Here is a 19,475-nt window from a genome sequence, read left to right on the forward strand (position 1 = left end):
TGGCCAATTTCCTGGTGCTTTGCCTTGAATAGCAGCATGGTCCCCTGCCCTAAGCTAAAGGATGAAACATGAAGCACTAGCTAAGAGGCACACGGCCAACGGATGTGCGGTTTCTGTCACCAACACTAACAGATTAGCTAAATTTCAGCTGGCCCTATTTGCTTTCCAGATAAGGCAGAAAACCCCAAACCAAACAAAAACAGCCAACAACAACAACAACAAAAACCAGCCCCACACAACAACAATGCAACAGTAATGTGCAGAAACATTTATATTTGCTTCCAGGGTAATAAACACATTTCAAATGAAAAACTGAAGTTTACTTTTCTTTCTACATTCTTAGCAAGCATATTTGACTATATTATATTTGTAGCAGAGAAAGGTCCGCTTTCAGTAAGAAAACAAAAACACAGGTAATTAGGTACTAATAAACATTTCTAGCCATTAGCTCTTTGGTATAATGCAGCTTGACATAACACAAATTAATTAGACATCAAAACACAAATTAATTATTTCGGCTTTTACATGGTAGCAGTCTAAGTCATCATCAAATTTCCAGAATTTCAGCTCTTTTGTGAATCCAGTTTCACAACCATGATGCATCACACAAGAATCCCTCTTACTTATGTAGATTAGTTACTCTTCTTAAATTGCCTTAACCAGAGGTAAGGCTTTATAAACAACTCAAATGGACATCACTTTTTCTGTGAACTTTGCCATATTGATCCACCAAAAGAAACTAATCTCTTCTAAAAACATACAAAGAAACAAATTAGGTATGACAAAGAAATGTTTTAGTTCTAAACAGATGGGATTAGAAGGATTAGAGAAAAGGTTACTCCTTGATATGAGTCATTTTAAAAGCATGAACTCATCAGCCTTTGAAGTAGTTTCCATTCAACCTGTAAAATATATAAATTGTGCCATTCCAGAAATGGAAAACATAATTATTTACCACTGGAAAAGATGTCTTAGAATTAGAGAAGTGCCAAACTTCTATGCAAGCGTTAAATTACTAAAAAATGTGCATCTCATCATATATCCTAATTCTCTCCCTTCTCTCTCTTTTTTCTCAAGGTTTTCTACTCTCAGTTTCAAAGTCTCTGCAAGAGGTAGAAGATGAAGATATGTTGCTTGCTGCATTAAATCTAGGAAAAACTCTACAAAATGGAGATAAAAGTATGAACAGAGGAGCTATACCTTTGCTGAAGTACTACAAGGCTGAAGACAGCAGTGTTTTCAATGATAAGAATGCTGGAAACACAAAGTTTTTGGTGAGTTCAGTTTTAAATTTTGGCTTCATTGTAAAATTGAAATTCATTTATACCCCTTTAGAAAACAAGTGCAACAATTTAAATCAATAACCAGGTAAATATATAAAAATAACAGTTCAACATAACATAGTCAAGAAAAAAAATTCAACTCTATATCTCTAATGCCAAGATTCTAAATGTGTAACTTGGAGAGTTGAATTAAATCTGATTTTCACAGACAGTAGCCAAAACTTGGAGGATGGGGGTTGGGGGGGTAAGAAGAAATTGATATTTATATTTGATGATGTCCCTATATGCAGCAACAGGTTTTTAACTTTGCCAAATGTGAGACTCATTATTCAATTATATCCATTAAACCAATTTAGCCAAAGATGCAATACAGGTTATAAAGATTAAGGTACGATTTTGAAACATAAAATAACTGCCCTGTTGGAATATAAAGAACAAAATGTGATACAATTGACTTTAAATAAAGATAAACCTCTTGTCTTCCCTCAAAACAGGATAGAGGTTCCAGGCATGATTTCTTCAATCATGTTATGCCAATCAACATAGGTAGAAAGCAACTACCATATCCTGCACTGAAGGGAGCCATGGCTTTTCCAGCTGACACTGAAATTCAAAATATTGAGTCAATACAGGAAAGAGAGACCACAGATGAAGAAAATTCAGCTAAATTACCTATTGGAAGAAGAGATTTTGACAGTAAATATATTTTATTTTTGCACAGAAAATTATTTCATTTTGGTAAAGTACACTGCAATGTCAATAGAGCAATTTGGTAAAGGTTCATTTAGAGACTACATGACTGTTATGATTTGGTGCACGTGGGAGGGAGCATTTGTTAAATTAATATTTCCAGAAGCCATAAGAATACTGGTTCTTTGATGATTGAAATTTTCAAGCTCTTTTTCTCTCCTGCAGTCCTCAGGTGTATGCTGGGAAGAGTCTATCGACCTTGTTGGCAAGTGTGAAAACTACTTATCTCCACCACCTTCTCTGAACAGTAAACATTTTATTCTGAATTTAATGTAATTTGAAGTTACTGAGTGTTGGTGTAACTGTACATACACATCCAAACTTAATTTCCCATTGCATTGTAGAGAGATACATAATTCATTACCAAAAATAACAGTGTAATCATTAACAATGTACTGTTGTTAAAAAATAAAATACTTCAGCATAATCCAGACTTGTAAGCAATTGTCTACTATAATATACAAGCTACTTACAATTATTTACATATGAAAGGAAGTAATTCATAAATTTCACCTGTTTTCTTGCAAAATTTTACAACTATCAAGATATCATGTATGTGAAAACAAAAACTTAGAGCTGAAAAAAGCGAGTTAATTTTGCCTGACCAGCAATCAACTTATTCTTACTTGCACTTTTGGTCTGTTTTCTTTTTCCACCAATTTTGCTGTCCAATTCCTTCTTAGAGCTGCTTGAAGTCTTCAGTCTTTTAGTATTTTTTTGCAAAGATGGTTCACTTTCCTTGTCACAGATTATTTTGTCATTATTCAAATCCATCTGTTCATTCTCAGAGTTCTTGTTCCTTGGCTGACAACTCAGCTTTCCCATTTCTGTATAACTTCTAGTCTGGTGAACACTTTCAGAAATAGTTCCAAGCCCTGGTACATCAAGACATGAATTTGGACCTTCTGTCATGTAAGAATATCAAAAACATATGTGAGGAAATAAAAAGTTACCTGGGAACACACATCCTTTTTCTATGAGGACTGCCATGTTATTTTTTTTTTAATCAAAAATAATGTATTACCAATAAAACAAAGCTATGCTTGTCATTGCTATTAAATTTGCTATGTGCTCATAAGTGCATTGCCAATTTAAAATTACATTGCTCAAAAACATGTAAGAACTAACTTAGGGAAGTGGATTTATAACTTTAAGATATTGGAAGAGAGGGTTAAAGGGCATAAAAATTTTATATATTATATAGTTTGTACTGCAGTAAAACAAATTTCCCCCCCTTTTAATGGCAAAAATATAAATTGCACTTGGCTTACTTTTGTAGAATAAGAACAGATATGTCATATATGCAACATATATCACTTTTTTACTGCAAGATAGCATCAACACACTTTTCAAACATTTATATTTTCAAAGCATTGGCACTACAATTTTATTGCAAAAAGATTTAAGTGGCATATGAGACATGGAGAACAATGAGACATTTTTGTTCCTTTTCTTGAAAATATTTGAGTTATGCTAAAGGCTTTTTGGATAGCATTTAAAGTATTACCCATCATATTTATTTATTCAATCCTACCACAGCTTACCTGTGGGCTTTCCAGCTTTTAAATGTTGCTTTGGTACAGGATGTTTGCAGGATGGAATTGCACGGGAATGCTGGCCACTCATTTCACTCAAATCATTTTTATATGTACAGGCAAACTGTGATTTAATTGAAGATTGCTTCATCTGCAAAGACCAATCTACTATTAGCTTCTATAATTTAAAAAAGTGAAAGACAACACCAGCAAGACTTTTATAATAATGAGCTTTACCATTCCTTTCACATAAAATACAAGAAAAATTGATATGCTCACATAAAAAGGAAAATTAGATATTAATTTACAAGGCATAAGGGCTTTCAAGAATAATCATTTATTATTCTATTAAAAGTACTAAAATAATTCAAAACTATTTTTTCAGCTCCTTCAGAAAGGTACACATTAACTCTTAGACTTCAAATTAAAGTTTTCTGTCTTAAGTTAGCCCTGCCTTCTGATAGACTCCACTGTTTTGAGTACGTGTTACTAGGGTCAACTTTCATACTTCTGCAGCTCATCATCTGTACTTCTATATGAAAGGGGAATATCAAGTATTATTTCAGATTTCCTGTTTATTCACAAAACAAAGCCACTTCACCACTGAATGCCAATGTCTAACTCCTCATTTGCCAAAACAAGGCCATTTAGCTTAAGTCCCAGGTATAATTTCCTCAGCTTATTCTTAAGTTACAGCTTCACATCAGCTGAGAATTTTGGGTCAAGCATTGTATTTTCTGTACAATTGACAATAAATGGTATAGGTTCTGCAAGACAAATTCTGTCCTCACTTCCATTTGAAAGTGCACTGGATTAAATGAATTATATTGAAAGACATAGCACAAAGCGGATAACTACAACTGGATTTTTAGCTAATAATTGCATCACAACAGCACAGGCAAATTTAAATCCATTTGAGCTGAACAGGTGCTTCAGTAAAAGCATCAGAGAAAAGAAAAAGTAATAAGCACTGTAACAAAATAAATATTACTACATAAATAGATAGCAGGAGTGATTCGTTGAATAAAAGGTTTACAGACACTTTTCTGATTAAAAGGTTTGCATTATGCAAGTCTACTTTTCTTCTTAGCACAAGCAAGATTAAACATGCAGTTCATATTTGACCCTTAGAGATATACTTTTCTTCTAACTTAAGTTCTCAAATTTAGACAGAAGGAAAGAGAATAATGTTCCCAGAAACATTCTTTCACAGAGGACATTATCCAGAAAATTCAGTCACAATTGATGCCACTTTGATCAGATCCTGCTTTCCTACATACAGGGTAACAAACTGGAGCTTATCACTGAGATGCAACTTAGATATCTCTTCATGGTACTGCTGTTGGCCAAGTGAATACACTGAGTATTTGGAAAAAAATACCTCATTCATTTACAGAAAAAAGTTATTCTTTCTGGTTCAATACACCTGGACATACATAGTTTTAATTTAATCCTCAGTATTCCCTTCAAGAGTCAAAAATACCAAGTTTTCCCTGTTGTCTATCACTCCCAAACTGCAATTTGTTTGGGCCAGATAACAGACTGGGAAAGAAAAGGAGATTTTACAGGGCAAGCTAGCAAGACTGACTCTCAAAAACTCAAATATCTTCCTAGTGTTAATCTACTTTATACTTTAAAATATTTACCACAAAATAAGACTACATACAGAGATATTTACAAGGTTTGTATGCTTCAAGATTATGCCTCAGCTCACTGACTGTAAGTGGAATTATAGTATATTCTGAGTTGGAAGGGACCTACAAGAGCCATCAAGTCCAGCTCCTGGCCCTGCACAGGACACCCCAAGAATGACACCACATGCCAGAGAGCATTGTCCAAACACTTGATTTCTGTCAGAATTAGTAGCCCAACCATTACCCTAGGGAGCCTGTTCCAGGGCCCAATCAACATTCAGGTGAACATCTTTTTCCTAATATCCAACCTCAACTCCTCAAAAAGCTTCAAGGCATTCCCTTGTGTCCTATTGCTGGCCACCTGAGAATAGAGATCAGAGTCTGCACCTCCTATTCCTCTTGTGAGGAAGCTTTAGACTGTCTATGTCATTATATTCTTTTCAGAAAGTGTTTTGAAGGATAGAGCACCTGTCTAATTTAAATTTAGTGACTATCATATTGTACAATTACAATATTAAGGAGATACAGGACTTGCATTTCCTTTCAGCTCCAGGTTACTGTAATATTAATGAAAAATATTTTCCAGTACTTGATATGTTTTTGAAAAAACTTCATTTTAATCCTTTACAAATTCCTCAATTCTGAATTACTGTTCAGTAAATGACACACATCAAAAATTATGCAACTTCAATGGCTTTCTGTCACATTCATATTGCAAGAGGCAAATAAACTACAATTTTGCAAAGTTGATTAATCTATAATAAATACAGCATGAAGAACATAAAATTTGAGAAAGAAAGTCTGACAGTTACCATTCTATAACCAGCAATTATTTTTTTATAAACAACAGCATTTCTTTTTACCATTCCCATCTTTCACTTCACTAATTCACTTTGTAGGGATTAAATATGTGGAGTCAACAGACAGAAGTCAAGCTCAAACACTGAAAAACTCACAACATAAACCCATCTGTGTTTCAACTTCACTGAAGCTTGAAATATGTCTATTGCATCACATACCACTCAGGCATTTGCAAACAGGACACACAAAGCTCTACCAAATCAGACTGGATGCTAGAACTAATCTAGAGGGTGCATATAGAGTGTAAGACACCTTTGTTGAAGTAGTCAAACTTCTCAACTAGTCTAGGAACATATATTCACTAGTATAAAGAACTGTGCTACAGTTCCATACTGTATTACATTGGTTGAAGTAGCAATAAGCACATTTTAACAGCCTGAAGGCAGCAGAAGGGAGCACAAGTCTAGCACTGAATTACAAAGTAGAGCTTCCCTGGAATGTTTTTAAGAAGAAAGATCGACCTAAAATTTACTTGAAGCACACAATGAAACCTGTCAACAGCTTGAAAAAGCTCATAGAAAAAAATCTTTTTAAGTTCTTTTATATTAAATTCCCTAAAAATCACTACTTTAAGAGCACCACTCCAACGACCCACAGCTCTGGAAGAGAAAAAATGTTGGGAGATCAGTTTGCTGCATACAAGTGGCACACAATGAACTCAGTCTTACTATTCCTTCTCCTCTTCACAAGCAAGTCAGATGTTGCTCTTATCCCCATATCCCCATAAAAAGAAAAGTTCTGCTGCACTTCAGAAGAAAAGGTTCACTGTTACCCCTCTTCAGCTGGGACAAAGTAGGACAGAATTTACAACTGTTTCAGCACAGGGAGGCCAATTAGAAGTCCTAATAAGCACATAAAGCAGTACATTCTCCCACCTTAACATCTGCATCTAGAGAAAGCTTTCAGTTGTTCAAGATGCCCATATAAAACATTTGCTTTTATGTGAAATATTAATGGTGCATGCTCTATTTATTTCTAAAAGTTAGATTATAATCTGTTCCAGATCTCCTTCCAGCATCTGCATACAGACAGTACTGCCAATATTTAGTCACTAAGAATGTTGAGATTTGGTTTTTATGCACTGGAATGGCATAATAGAATTTGAAAACCTACATCAGTAACAACAAACACATGTTTTTATTTTCTAGCCAAACAACTAGAGTACTATTTGGAAGGGAAAAAGAGATAAAAAGAAAACTTATTTTCTCCATCCTTACCCTTGTCCTCTAAGAAAAAAAAAATATTCAAGGTAAGTTGAAAAAGGAAGTTGAAAAAGGGAAAGGAGTAAAAAAGGACAAGTAACAAAATAATAAATTATATATTTGCCAAACAAAGGTATATTATTAAAAAATATCCTGGATATCTCAGGTAGTAGAAAGCTTTTATTGTTCTACAACAATCAATTTTTTTTTAACACAATATTGTACCAGCCTTTTGCTATCCCGAAATAACCTGCTACTGTTTTGAGAACATAAGCCCCAAATCACCTCATTATTGGCTTTCAAATAAAACTCACAGCTATGGATACTAAACAAAGTAGTTTGGGGGTCTTGCAGAAATAAAAGTGGTATTTTCTACACAAATGTGGCTTATTGACTGACACAAAGTCTTTCCTCAGATTTTGTGCTGAACATGTAACCTTTTCATTCTATTTACTTCCCTCCTCTACTAAACTGCCAATCAACTTTGGTGTTCTCCATAATTATATTGCACTAAGGAAATAGACATTTTTAGCAACAATAGATGAGACTACTACCTGAAGAAGTTTGTTTTCTCTATTACTATGGCTCTTCTGTTCACAATTACAGTGGGCATATAAGAAAACTCTTGAAAACTTCCTGTTAATAGTTTTCCAAGTCACAGTTTATTTGTACTGGAATCACAAATAGGCAAAACAATTCTCTCAAGTAACAGCATTTAGAGAACTAAGCTATGAAAAATAACAGCAGTGCATGAAGCTAGATATTAAGTCATTTTATAGACATATGAAAAAGTCACATGAGAACGGCAAACCAAGATTTTTGCTTTTTTCTTGGAAGGATTTCTATACACAGTAAAATTACAATGAACTTCAAGCATGCCAAGATTTGTTAGAGTTCTTAAGCCACAAATTCTTCTTAAAACTAGATCTGCAGCTATGTTCCCAATTGGAGGGAAATAGTGCCTCATATAGGAAAGGTTGTCTCCGGTTACATTAAGAAAAAAACCACACCAAACTACTGAAAGTCCTTGCAGCTGTTTCAGGGTAAGTCTGCTAACAGTGCAGCAGGCTTTCTAAAACAATATATCAAAAGGCCAAAACAATCTTAACTTTGCAAAAAAAGATCTGTTACACTCTCATATATTGCACGCTTACAGCCTAATAACTTTGATTCTTCAGTTTTCAGTTCTGAAGTTCTCAGTTCCACTCAATCCCATTAGTTCAGGAACAGATTTCACCTACAACTTGAAGGTCTCAATATTTTGCAGTGCAGAACACAGATGAAAATCTTATTATGCAACTTTTTTTTGTCCTAAGTAGCTCCTCAGGCTAAACAAAGCACGTTATTGTAACAGGCTGTTCATTCCCCTCTCACACCACTAAGCAGAGCTTTAATAACCCATAGAAATCTACAAAACAACTAGTCACTAACAGGGTTTCTACTCATTTCACATAAATAGTAATATGAGTCAAAAAAGTAGACATAAGGCTGGATGAATCCTTTTCACATAAAACAACTCTCTCCTGTCCAATGAAGCTTCTTATGTATTTCAATAAAGCAGACAAGTGACATAACAAGGACAGCTGACAAGACACATAATTCAATACATGTTCCACAGACCTTTCTGAATTAAAGACTCCCTCTACAAAACACCATTCACCAGAAGACACTTCACTTAAACAACAGATAAACTAGAAACTAAATTGACTCCCAAAGGAAAAACCAAGTTTCATATTCTTGTTCTTACCTACTTCTGCTAGAGGAAATGAAACAATGCAACATGCTTGTTCCCCAAACTTCTTTCTCATCAAGCCATAAGAGCAACAGCTTTGCTTCTGAACAAGTGCCAATATAGTTGGGTGATATTTCTGTGTTTCTTCCAGTATTTAATGAGGATTGAAAGACGAAAAATATTTCTTCATCATTCACTGTTGCCAGGAATTTGTTTTGGCACAACGGAAACATCCACAAGATTTATTTTATTTCTGAACACCAATTCCAGTTCATAGCTACCTGTTTATTTTATCCACTGTCCTTATTTTTAGATACTAAAACACATAGTGATGATGTGCCCTAGGTCTAAATATTATCAATCTGCATTCCTCCATATAATTCCACAGAAGTTGAGAACTCAGATCCTCTTAAGGAAAGAGGGGAAAACAAATTTTTATCTCTTGCTTCTTTAAAATTTTATTTTTAATTAAGGTGTTTCTCTTTTTTCTTTCTAAATTTGCCTAAACTTCTTCATTTAGATATAGGGACTGAGCATACAACCAAACTAAACACCACTATTGTATTTTTCTTCCCTTCTCAAATATCATGGAAAAGGTAACTTTTATAGGATAAGTCCTAATGAGACATCCTATAACCACCTAACACCTATCAGAGGCAGCATGGTAAAAAGGCACTTAGGACAGTCTTTTGGAACTAAAGTTACCATCACATATATGGCAAAAGAAACTTTCTGAAGGATCACAGATATTGAGAAGAAACATTGTTTTGCTATTCCCTTACTTAAAAAAAAATCTAGTATCTCCTGAATCAATTACTAACACGATGCATAGCAAAATTTGTAACTGTGAATTTTACAAGCAACCTGTACACATTTCAAGATGTTTGCATGGAATAATAATGGAGACTGACATCCAGCGTAAGGTGGTAAATATTACTACAGCACTTGAGATCTACAGCTATTGAGAAGGAATTCTCTCTGCTATGTGCTCTACAGAAAGGACAGAGTAAAATTTACTTCTACCAAGAGACATTACAATCCTAGACAAGACATATATGGTTTCACAGCAAAAGGAACTGAAATTAGTCACTGTAATGGGCATTTATCTCCACAAAAGGCACTACTAAGATGTGGGGAGAGGTTGATTTAAAGGTACTGAAAAAGATTTGAAAGGAGTATAATGAGTTCTGCAGATATGTATAGGAAATCTCTTCAGCCATAAGAAACTGTATAAAAGCTAAAAGGATTCAGCTGAAAATTAGCAAATGAACAACAAAGACTGGTACTGCAGGCTGAATATAAGCAAGGACATAGCAAAGCAATAAATCAAATAATGAGTGGATTCAGGCAGGCTAAAACAAGTAGCTTATATGTACTACAATTTAAAGGAACAGACTGGGATGGAAACAATAGGATGGCATCAAGTGTCTAATCACTTTAATAAAAATCTTTTGAACAGTAATCTCAGTGAAGGAACGTGGGCTAAAGTTGCAACTATCAAGTCTAAGAAAAACATACAGCAGCACATCAAAAAGTAAAATGAACACCTAGTGAATTACACTTGAGTAGATATAGAAAAAAATATTCCAGAAATGCCATGGAGTGAAAATAAAGCATGTAGAATATCTTCTTCAGTGTTATAGAAATACACCGGGAAAGACAGACCTACCACCTCAAGATCAAGAGCTGGGTATCCACAGGATAGTGTAGAATTAACAGAAGATACCAATTTTGACAAGAGGGACACTTAGGTCACTCAATCTGAATTGTTGATAGATGAAGTTTTGTTTGTAGATGTATGCAGTTACAAAGGTACAGAAAGAGAAAAGAAGAGAAAGATACGGACTTAGAAGGAGAAACATGCAAAAGAAATTGTAGAAGTTGTTAGAGACGTAGAGAGAAAAAAATAAAATGAAAGATCAACATTTTAAGAAAGAAGTAGGATTTGATATGAGAGGGTGGAAATCAAAATGGACGGCAGAGAAGTGAGTCTTAGTTATAAAAGTCGTTGGTTGTTCAGCAACAACCATTTTAGTTGACTCATATTTTTGCTTGTTTCTCTTAAAAACATGTAAAAACTAGCAAATGTGTCAAATGTGACAGGTAATTACTTTTAGATAATTTCTGCACTTTGATATTGAACACAACTGTTCGTGTATCCAATTAAAGGTTTCACTAAGAGAATTATGTATTTCAACAATTTTTCAAACACCATGACACATTATTGCTATTTGATGAGTAAAGCTGCAATTTAAATAGGTTGTTTACATAAAATATATCAGATTTTTATCATTTTTTTCATAATTTGCCTATAAGTTTTAAACTAAATTTCACCCTAATTAGTGCATGTATCCAAAATGCTTGTCCTTGACCCAATACACAAAAAAGGACTCAGTATGAAGTCAGAGCATATTTAAAATGCATGCTGAAAATACTGACAGTGCTTTTCATTTTGATGTCTTTCTACTTCTTAGACATGTACTATGTGTTCAAGTTTATCTAATGTCCAGTGAAAGATATTTTTCCATTGTGCTGTTCTAAAACCAGTACTGATGGCTTAGAACATCTCTTCCTAACATGCTAATTAGATTTGTGTTTTTACATATCAGGACTAAATCTGTAAAAATATTATGCCATTACTTTTATTTAGCTTTCTGTTGAAATACTGCAGAAGACAAGCTCTGCCTCCATCCATAGTCCCAACACTCAAGTTTGCCAATTTTAAGGAAAAATACTTTGTAAAATGCAGTGCATTGAAAGACAGCAATTTTCAGAAACATTGTTCTTTTGAATAGAGCCCCTCACAACATCAGTGTGCTCCTGTAAAGTTCCTTTTCATCTACAAAACATTAGCATCTTTATTTTATTGTTCACTAAGCAATGTTATAGAAATGTCCTCAGAATGGCACAAATAAAAAGCATCAAAAGAAAAAAAAGCAATGAAATCATCATTATTACATTTTTTCAAAGTCTATTTCATCAGAACTAAAATCAGGTGCCTGTATTCAGTTTAATCTCTGTTTTCAGATAGCTTGGTTTATTTCTATGGTCCTGAAATACACAGATAGGTAAATGAAGAGAGATTAATTAGTACACGTTCACTGAGAAATCTTCATTAGGAAATACTTTTAAGTTTAAAGCATCTCTCTTCTGGAGTTTTAGATATTTCTATTCATATTACAATACCGCTCTAGCTGGGCCAATTTCCTCAGGTTAATCACAATTACATTTCTTTAGCTATGGGACGAAAATCTCAGAAACCTGGCTGAATTGTAACACTGCTACTATTATTTTATCACTATTATTACAATGCCTCTATATTTGCATAGCAATTCCTACAGAGTACCTTAATTACTTTTTCATCCATTGATTTCAGAATACGTTGTTTAAGAGGTTTTGGAGAAGAGCCACTGGATCGTGCAGGAGATCTGTATTAAAAAGAGAAGTATTTAGGATATGTAAAAGCAATTCTTTAATAAAAACTGTTCTCATATCAAGTTCCTCAGAAACAGAAAGGCAAATACCTTTACTCTCCAAGCTTTACCTTATTTTCTACTTTCTTAAGGAACAACATACACTGTGACAACTCAAAAGAGCACAAAGAAACCAAACCTACAGTTCCAATTTCTGGTACTCATTTTGCAGTGTGTTTCCAATATTGTAGTTCTGCAGACTACAGACTACTTAATAGTAATATTGTTACTATTATTATTTGTAATTCTAATGATGATCATCTAAGCCACCATTCTACTTCCACCCTCCTGAATAGCATCTGGTTAACATTCAATATAGTTTTTCACATATTTCACACAAAATGTTTCCACTCTCTTACACATCATTATGTAAGTAGTTACATCAAGGAAAAAATTTGATGCTTATAATGAAAAAAATTAATGATGCATATAAAGGGGAATTTTTTGGTCTTGAAATAAGAACTAATCTATGCATTTGTAAGTAATTTCTTCTCTGTTTAAGGTCATGGCAGATCAATGTATATATGAGGACATTCATATGTTCTTCAACAATAATTTAATTTTTATTTAGCTCATTTTATCCAATTTTTCATAAATAAAATTTGATTTATTTATCTTGTTGTTTATGTTATTTATTTCTAGCGTTCTGTGGTGCAAAATTTCTGCCAGCCTTGCAATGGTTCTCCTATTTTAATTGTCAAAATTTATAGCTTCATCACATTACTGTCAACATTATTGTTCTGGTTCATGAATCCTCCCTGTAACCAATAATTCTTTGTAAGCAATATTCTTTGTAACCAAATTCTCAGCATCCTGTTTTTTCAACAGCTGACCTATGACCAAATCAATCATCGCTGCTTCTTCAGTCCATGGATAGGTGAGTTTCCATGTCAGTGCCTACAGAAATGGGTTTTGGGGTGTCCTTCATAGAGTTTGTGCAGCCCAGAAATGCACTATATCAAAAAATCCACGTTACAAAAGTATCTAGAAAATACTAATGAAGATTCAGAAAGCTTTTGAAAACTCAAAACTGTTCTAAAATTGCTTTCCCTTTACACCTAATCTCACAGCAGACTGCACGTTGGTTATTTGTTTCGTGTAAGTAACAGCAATGCTTTGTTAGACTCAGATCCCTAAAAAAAGCACAAACAAAGTAACACAACAAAAGCAACCTCCTAATACTTACCTGAAGAGCGTCAAAACAGAGGTGATGCCACACAAATTTAAGTTTTCATTGTCACACAACAGGTCTGCTTTGTTCTGGGTAGGAGGACTGACAGCTTCTTCATCCAGAAGAACTAGCAAGACTTTTATAGTATCTCTGCCACAATAAGCAGTGCCATGATTTATGGAATGCAATTTTGGCTGAAAGTAAACAAAAAAGGAACATAAAATAGCAAAGTTCATCAAGCCAGACCAATAGTTCAGCTCCAAAATCAATCTACATCAGCACAAGGTGTGAGAATCCCTTCCTTCCCTTTTGAAGTAAGGGGAATTTATGCAGAATTTCTCCATGGGAAAATTTTTCTCATCCCAAGTAGTTAGTGGAGTTTAGATCACTGACAGCTACATGTATACACTGATGAGCAAGTCACACAGAAAAATATCTAAATCTATGCTGAAACTGTGCAGCAGAAATGAACCTCCTATTTTCTGGTACACAAACACATCCTGGTGAAGTCCAACCATTCTGACTAACAATCTGCTAAAGCAGTTGGTTAAAAGTGAGATTTCCATCAAGATTTGACAACAGAGGTACGTGGCACAATTTCCTGTTGTTTGGGTGAATTCCCCACGATTTTCCACTAGAATAAAGAATTCCTTACAGAAAAAACCAATCCGCATCTGGAAGTGCTCAATGCAACAGTCAGCAGTACAGATGGAGAAATCCATAGCCACTGTGGGACTTAAAATATCTTGAAAGTTGCTATATTTTTCTTTAAAGGTACTAGGAATTCCACAGAGAAATTTAGGGCTTCATACACAGTGGTAGTTATTTAAAAACTATAGGCTCTCTTACTCACTAATACACAGAAACACTGAATACTCTGACTTTATTCTGAAGGGCAAGACAAGCAATGAACTGCATTTATCTAATCAGTTAACTGCTTTTAAACACAGTCTTGAAAAGATCAAATTCTATTTTTCTCTCTATTTGATTACATCAATTAGTGTATGTAGCTTTCAAGAAACCATAGCAACACATGTCAGTCAGCTACTATAAGTTATAATCAATAGCTAGAAATAGCAATTACAGAAATGGATGTTACTTGGCTTTACGGAATTGGCCTATTTCAGTACCATTTAATTTCCCCAAAATTTATTCTGAACCTCTTCAGTCATTACATCACCATAACAGATTTTTATTAAATGTCATGTGTGCCATTGTGAATTTGTCTTAATGAAAGAAGTACAAACTTGGCATCATCTTGACTGATGATACACAAAGAAAAAAAAAAAAATCTTTGGAAATAACTTTCAGAAATCTCAAGTACTACAACACCAGAGGCTCACTCTCTGTACTAGCCATGGACAAAAGTCCAAGGCAAAATAAGAATTCTAGGTAAGACAACAAAAAGATCTCAGTAAGACAAGAAAAAAAAAAATCATGCTTATAAATGAGTCTAATCATGAAACAAATTATCTTTTTAAAATAACAGTTACAGCCAGATTCTAGTAGTAATTTTCTTAGGAAGAAATAAATCATAATTCCTATTAATCACTTGTGCAGTCTTCAACACAAAATAGTGCTTCCTGCTGCATAAATTAATAACTTCTCCTGGAGCTCTAGATTCTTATAAACCAGGTATTTGGAGGAAAACTGAGCAATGATGGAAGAAAACTGCCACTGCCAGGAGAAATGCAAATATTTTTCTAACAAAGTTACACTTTTCAGGTACATTTTATGAGGAAGCAGCTTTACCAGGAGCTAGTGGAGGCATAATTTTCACCGCTACACTTAAGATTGTCTTTTAAATTTGCACTCAAAGAAATTATTTAATCTCTTGCATAGGGAAAAAAGTCTAACATCCTTTCAAACCAACTTAAATTGAGTATAGATCATTTTTTCTGAACAACTACAGCATCAGGGGGCTTTCTTATTAAGTGAAATCAAAACAAAATCCCCAAGTTCTATGTAAGAATCAGAACAAAGCATTAATCTTTGCTGTCCAGAGATCTTAATAGAACAACACAGATGCTCTAATTTCTAATAGAGTTTGAATTAATTTGGAAAACTTATGGGACTTTCTAAATTTTGCTTTCTCTTTTCATTACAAAAGGTAACCTGCCCCTCCATATGTTTAGTGACATCCACACCAAGTGGTTCCTCCACACCAAGTTCCACTAAAATATGCCATTTGGTATCACCATCTTAGCATTTGTCTAAGCTCCCTTTTCCACTCCTCAGCTCTCTGAATCATATGCTTAAGGATAATTGCGACGAATTTCTATTTTAACAATTTTCCCAGACTTCACTTATATCAACAAAAAGAATTCCCCACACCAAAATAAACACAACACTGATAAACAATTTAGACACATGCTACCCCTCATCCCTCCACAATTACAAAAAAATAAGTCTCCCCACAGTTATTCCGTTCTCTACCAATGTTCAGTCACATTTGCCCATTACCTCTCTCAACTACTGTCCTTATTTCTAATTCCTCAGGCCCCACAAAGGACTGTGCTGGCTGACCCTGGTTATCTGCCAGGTGCTCAACAAGCTGCTCTATCCTTCCTCCTCCTAAACAGAATAGGAAGTGAAAAAACCTTGAAAAAATCTGATGGAAGTAAGATGAGGACAGATTGTTCACTTACACACCATAAACAAAAGAGATCTGACTTTATGAAATTAATCTAATTTATTGACATTTAATCATAATGGGATCCCTTTCTTCTTCCCAGACTCAACTTCACTCTTAACTTTTCTACCTCCTTCCCTCAAATGGCACAGGCGGATGGGGAATGAGGATTGCAGCCAGTTCTTAACACTTTGTCCCTTCTGCTGCTTCTCCCTCACACTCTTCCTCTTCTCCTCATTGTGGAATACCTCCCATGGGATTCAGCCCATATTTTGGAAAAGCAATGGTGAATTTCTCTGAAGAATGAAGTTTTAATAAAGTGTTTTTTTCTGGTTTATAATGATCTACATGATTTTTTAAAATTTTGTTGGTAACACAAGTAGCTAAACAAAGACAGAACTGATGATAGTTATCATTTTCTCAGATGGGAAAGAGAAACAAATAGAAGAACATGAAAGGGAAACACAGCAATAGACTGAACAAATATTCATAGCAAACAGAAAAATGAGGATGAAATATATATCCAACATACTCAGCGGAAACACACATTTAAACCAGATTAACTAGCCAATAGGGTCTGGCTGGTTTTACCTGTCTTAAAAAAGAAAAAGGATACTGAAGGTTTGATTAAAACTTGTTAAAAATCTTTTGCTACCATGGCATAAATCCAATGCCTTCACAAAACAAAGCATCCTAACAATCCTAAACACATTGAAGGTGTCTATAATTTTTTTCTCATTTGCTAGAAAAACAAATGACATTAGATATCTTATACATCAATTATAAAAAATAAAATAATTAAAGTTGGTTGATTTTTTCATCACAAAAAGATTATAATCTAAAACTGAGTAGATTCACAGTACATGAACCACAAACAGAAATCTTGTATTATGCCCTCAACACCTGACTTACAGAACTTCAAATATCCTGATTCCTTCCATGAAAACAAAGTCATTAATAGTTTCATTACTGTCTTGAAACACTAAATGAGAAAAGCTTACACATGATTGTTTGGGGCTTTAATTCCCTTCCCACTCCACATTCTACCATGCTTTAGATTTCTTACATATTTAACCTGACCTTGAAGGCCTTACCCTTTGAAATACTTGATGCTATGCTAATTAAAAACTGTGTATTTTAATAAAAAATTACTGATACATGTTCTCAAATCTTCATTCTACTTTCATGAGGTTCTTTTGTTTGGAAATTTGTTATAGATTTACTGCTTTGAAATTAATGGCAAATCTGACACTTCTAAGTATCTACATTTATAATAACTGCACAACCAAATTAAGCTTTGAAGAGTATTTTACGTGCAATTTTAAGGTAAGAAATTTAGTTTATGTAAATCAGTTCTTTGATATCCACAGTGTAATCCTCAAGTGTAAGTCTTTCAACAACAGTGTAGAGGAAATGACTACTTTTATACAGTTAAGAAAAAGATTATACTCTATAGATAGTCTTTTAAAAATGTAAAAGAAACAAAACAGGCAAAAGATTTTTGCTTTCTTATAAAGCTAAACAGCAAAAAGAACAAAAGAAGTCCCATTACCCGTGCTGGACTGACTCCAGTAGTGCTAGCAGTCGAGGTTTCCTGTTGTGAATCGATAATATTTTTAATCTTCAAATCCAAGTCTTGTACAGCTTCCTCTACTGCCTGACAGAAAGGATCCCCATTGCTTCGGCCTTTTATCAAATGCATCTTCACTGTTGACAGAATTCGCCCCCCTGCAATTCTGAAAATAGGCACAGGGTCATCTCCACATTAATCTTGGCAACACTTGAGTACACCTATTAATGCTGAACATTGCCAGCCTTCCCTGCTCATCAGAGAGAGCAGCTTTGATCTTTCAAATCAAACAGCAGCATAGACGTATTGTCCAACACAATAGTTTGCTAAAAAAAATAATTATAAGGTAATGAATTCAGTATTTAGTAATACTCTGAGCTGCAATACAAAACTAATGATCCTCCTTAGAGGTTCAAAGAAAAGTACTTTCTTTAAACCGGTATGTACAGTTTTGCTCAAACTGTTAAGTGTAAACAATTTTTTTCACTCAAATATGCATTCCTGTTTAATATCCCATTAGATTTGAGTTTCTGTGCTTTGTAAAGGTGCTTCAAAATCCCAATCTTCTTTCAGTTTTATTTAAATAGATAGTGATTAGACCACATGAACTTCCCTATTAGCTATAAAGGCACACTCCATTAATCGCTTTCTTCAGCAAATGCGTCCGATCATTTAATTAAGATTTTGTGAAAAAGAGAATAAGCTCCTTGAGTTAAAAGCTTAACAATTTTTTCCAGTACCTAAACAAAACACTATGTATGTTCTACTATTGCTTTGTCTTGGGCAAAGAAAATAAAGCATTACAAGAACCACTCAGCTCTCTTATATAGTAATGCATCTCTTCCCCAGTTTTTTTTTTTTCCTAAATAAGGTTTGCAGTTCACATCAAAGCAGAAATGAGCTGTTTTGAGCTGTTATTGGTACCTACAGTAGAATTTTTAGTACATTTATGTACATTAGAACATTCATGATGCTGCAAACGACAGTTCTGTCAATACCCTAAAGAAATGGCTTCATTACTTCAGGCCATACAACCAAGAGTGATATGACTCAGTTTTCAACTTCCTCCATCCTTACTGGTTTCCTTCATGCTCCTGCCAGCTTACCCTAAAAGAAGAACTTGCAACTGCAAATGAAGATGTATTTTGTACACATAACATTCTGAAGATAAATTTTAGAATTCCAGTTGGGAGAACCTTCATCAAATGAAACTCTTCATGTTTACATTCATATAAAATATAAAATAATTGGGCAGAACTAGATAAAAATAGGAATTGAGTCAGAGGAAAAATAGTTTGTTTATATTGTTTCCACTTAAAATACATGGAGGGAACTGGGCCAGAGATCTTAATGTTTTGGCTTATTCTGGCTGAAAAAGATTCCTCTAAATAACTTGAAAAATCTGACATTAACATGAAACTTTAGGGGGGAATTGCTGTTGGGTTTTTTTAAACAGGAAAAAAACAAATATTTCCACACAAGTCTCAACTTCAACTTTTACAGACTAAAGATATTACAATTCACATTAGATTTGCAGGCTTCATTAAATAGAAAAACTTATGCTTTGAAGAAATTTAAGCACAGTGTATGCACTTGGCCAGAAGAAAAATCACCATGTCCAGTCTCTCTGTA

At 34.2% G+C, this 19,475-nt stretch overlaps 2 protein-coding genes across 2 annotated transcripts in view; one reads left to right on the plus strand and one right to left on the minus strand.

Annotated features, from left to right (window-relative positions):
• The first annotated feature begins 500 nt into the window (after window positions 1-500).
• PMCH (pro-melanin concentrating hormone) lies at window positions 501-2,459 on the plus strand. Its single transcript, XM_054281883.1, has 2 exons — window positions 501-1,274; window positions 1,778-2,459. Exons 1-2 carry the CDS (start codon window positions 1,023-1,025, stop codon window positions 2,057-2,059), a joined length of 534 nt encoding a protein of 177 aa, XP_054137858.1. The 5' UTR covers window positions 501-1,022; the 3' UTR covers window positions 2,060-2,459.
• A 95-nt stretch (window positions 2,460-2,554) lies between these two features.
• PARPBP (PARP1 binding protein) overlaps window positions 2,555-19,475 on the minus strand; it is a 35,990-nt gene continuing 19,069 nt past the window's right edge. Inside the window, exons 6-10 of the mRNA XM_054281881.1 lie at window positions 17,826-18,009; window positions 13,657-13,835; window positions 12,344-12,425; window positions 3,578-3,719; window positions 2,555-2,908 (exon numbers count right to left, since the gene is read on the minus strand). Coding sequence (XP_054137856.1) covers window positions 2,604-2,908; window positions 3,578-3,719; window positions 12,344-12,425; window positions 13,657-13,835; window positions 17,826-18,009 — 892 coding nt within the window. The 3' untranslated portion in view covers window positions 2,555-2,603. The remainder of the gene's footprint in view (window positions 2,909-3,577; window positions 3,720-12,343; window positions 12,426-13,656; window positions 13,836-17,825; window positions 18,010-19,475) is intronic.

This window comes from Melozone crissalis, unplaced genomic scaffold (assembly GCF_028551555.1).
Source record: "Melozone crissalis strain CALT ecotype California unplaced genomic scaffold, PUWL_Pcris_2 ptg000033l_1, whole genome shotgun sequence".
Lineage (NCBI taxonomy): Eukaryota > Metazoa > Chordata > Aves > Passeriformes > Passerellidae > Melozone > Melozone crissalis.

Bases quoted from the DNA above. Each gene is read 5' to 3' on its own strand.
- PMCH (XM_054281883.1), top strand. From the start codon at position 1,023: ATGTGCATCTCATCATATATCCTAATTCTCTCCCTTCTCTCTCTTTTT. The intron at 1,275-1,777 runs GTGAGTTCAGTT...CCCTCAAAACAG, and splicing joins CTGGAAACACAAAGTTTTTG to GATAGAGGTTCCAGGCATGA.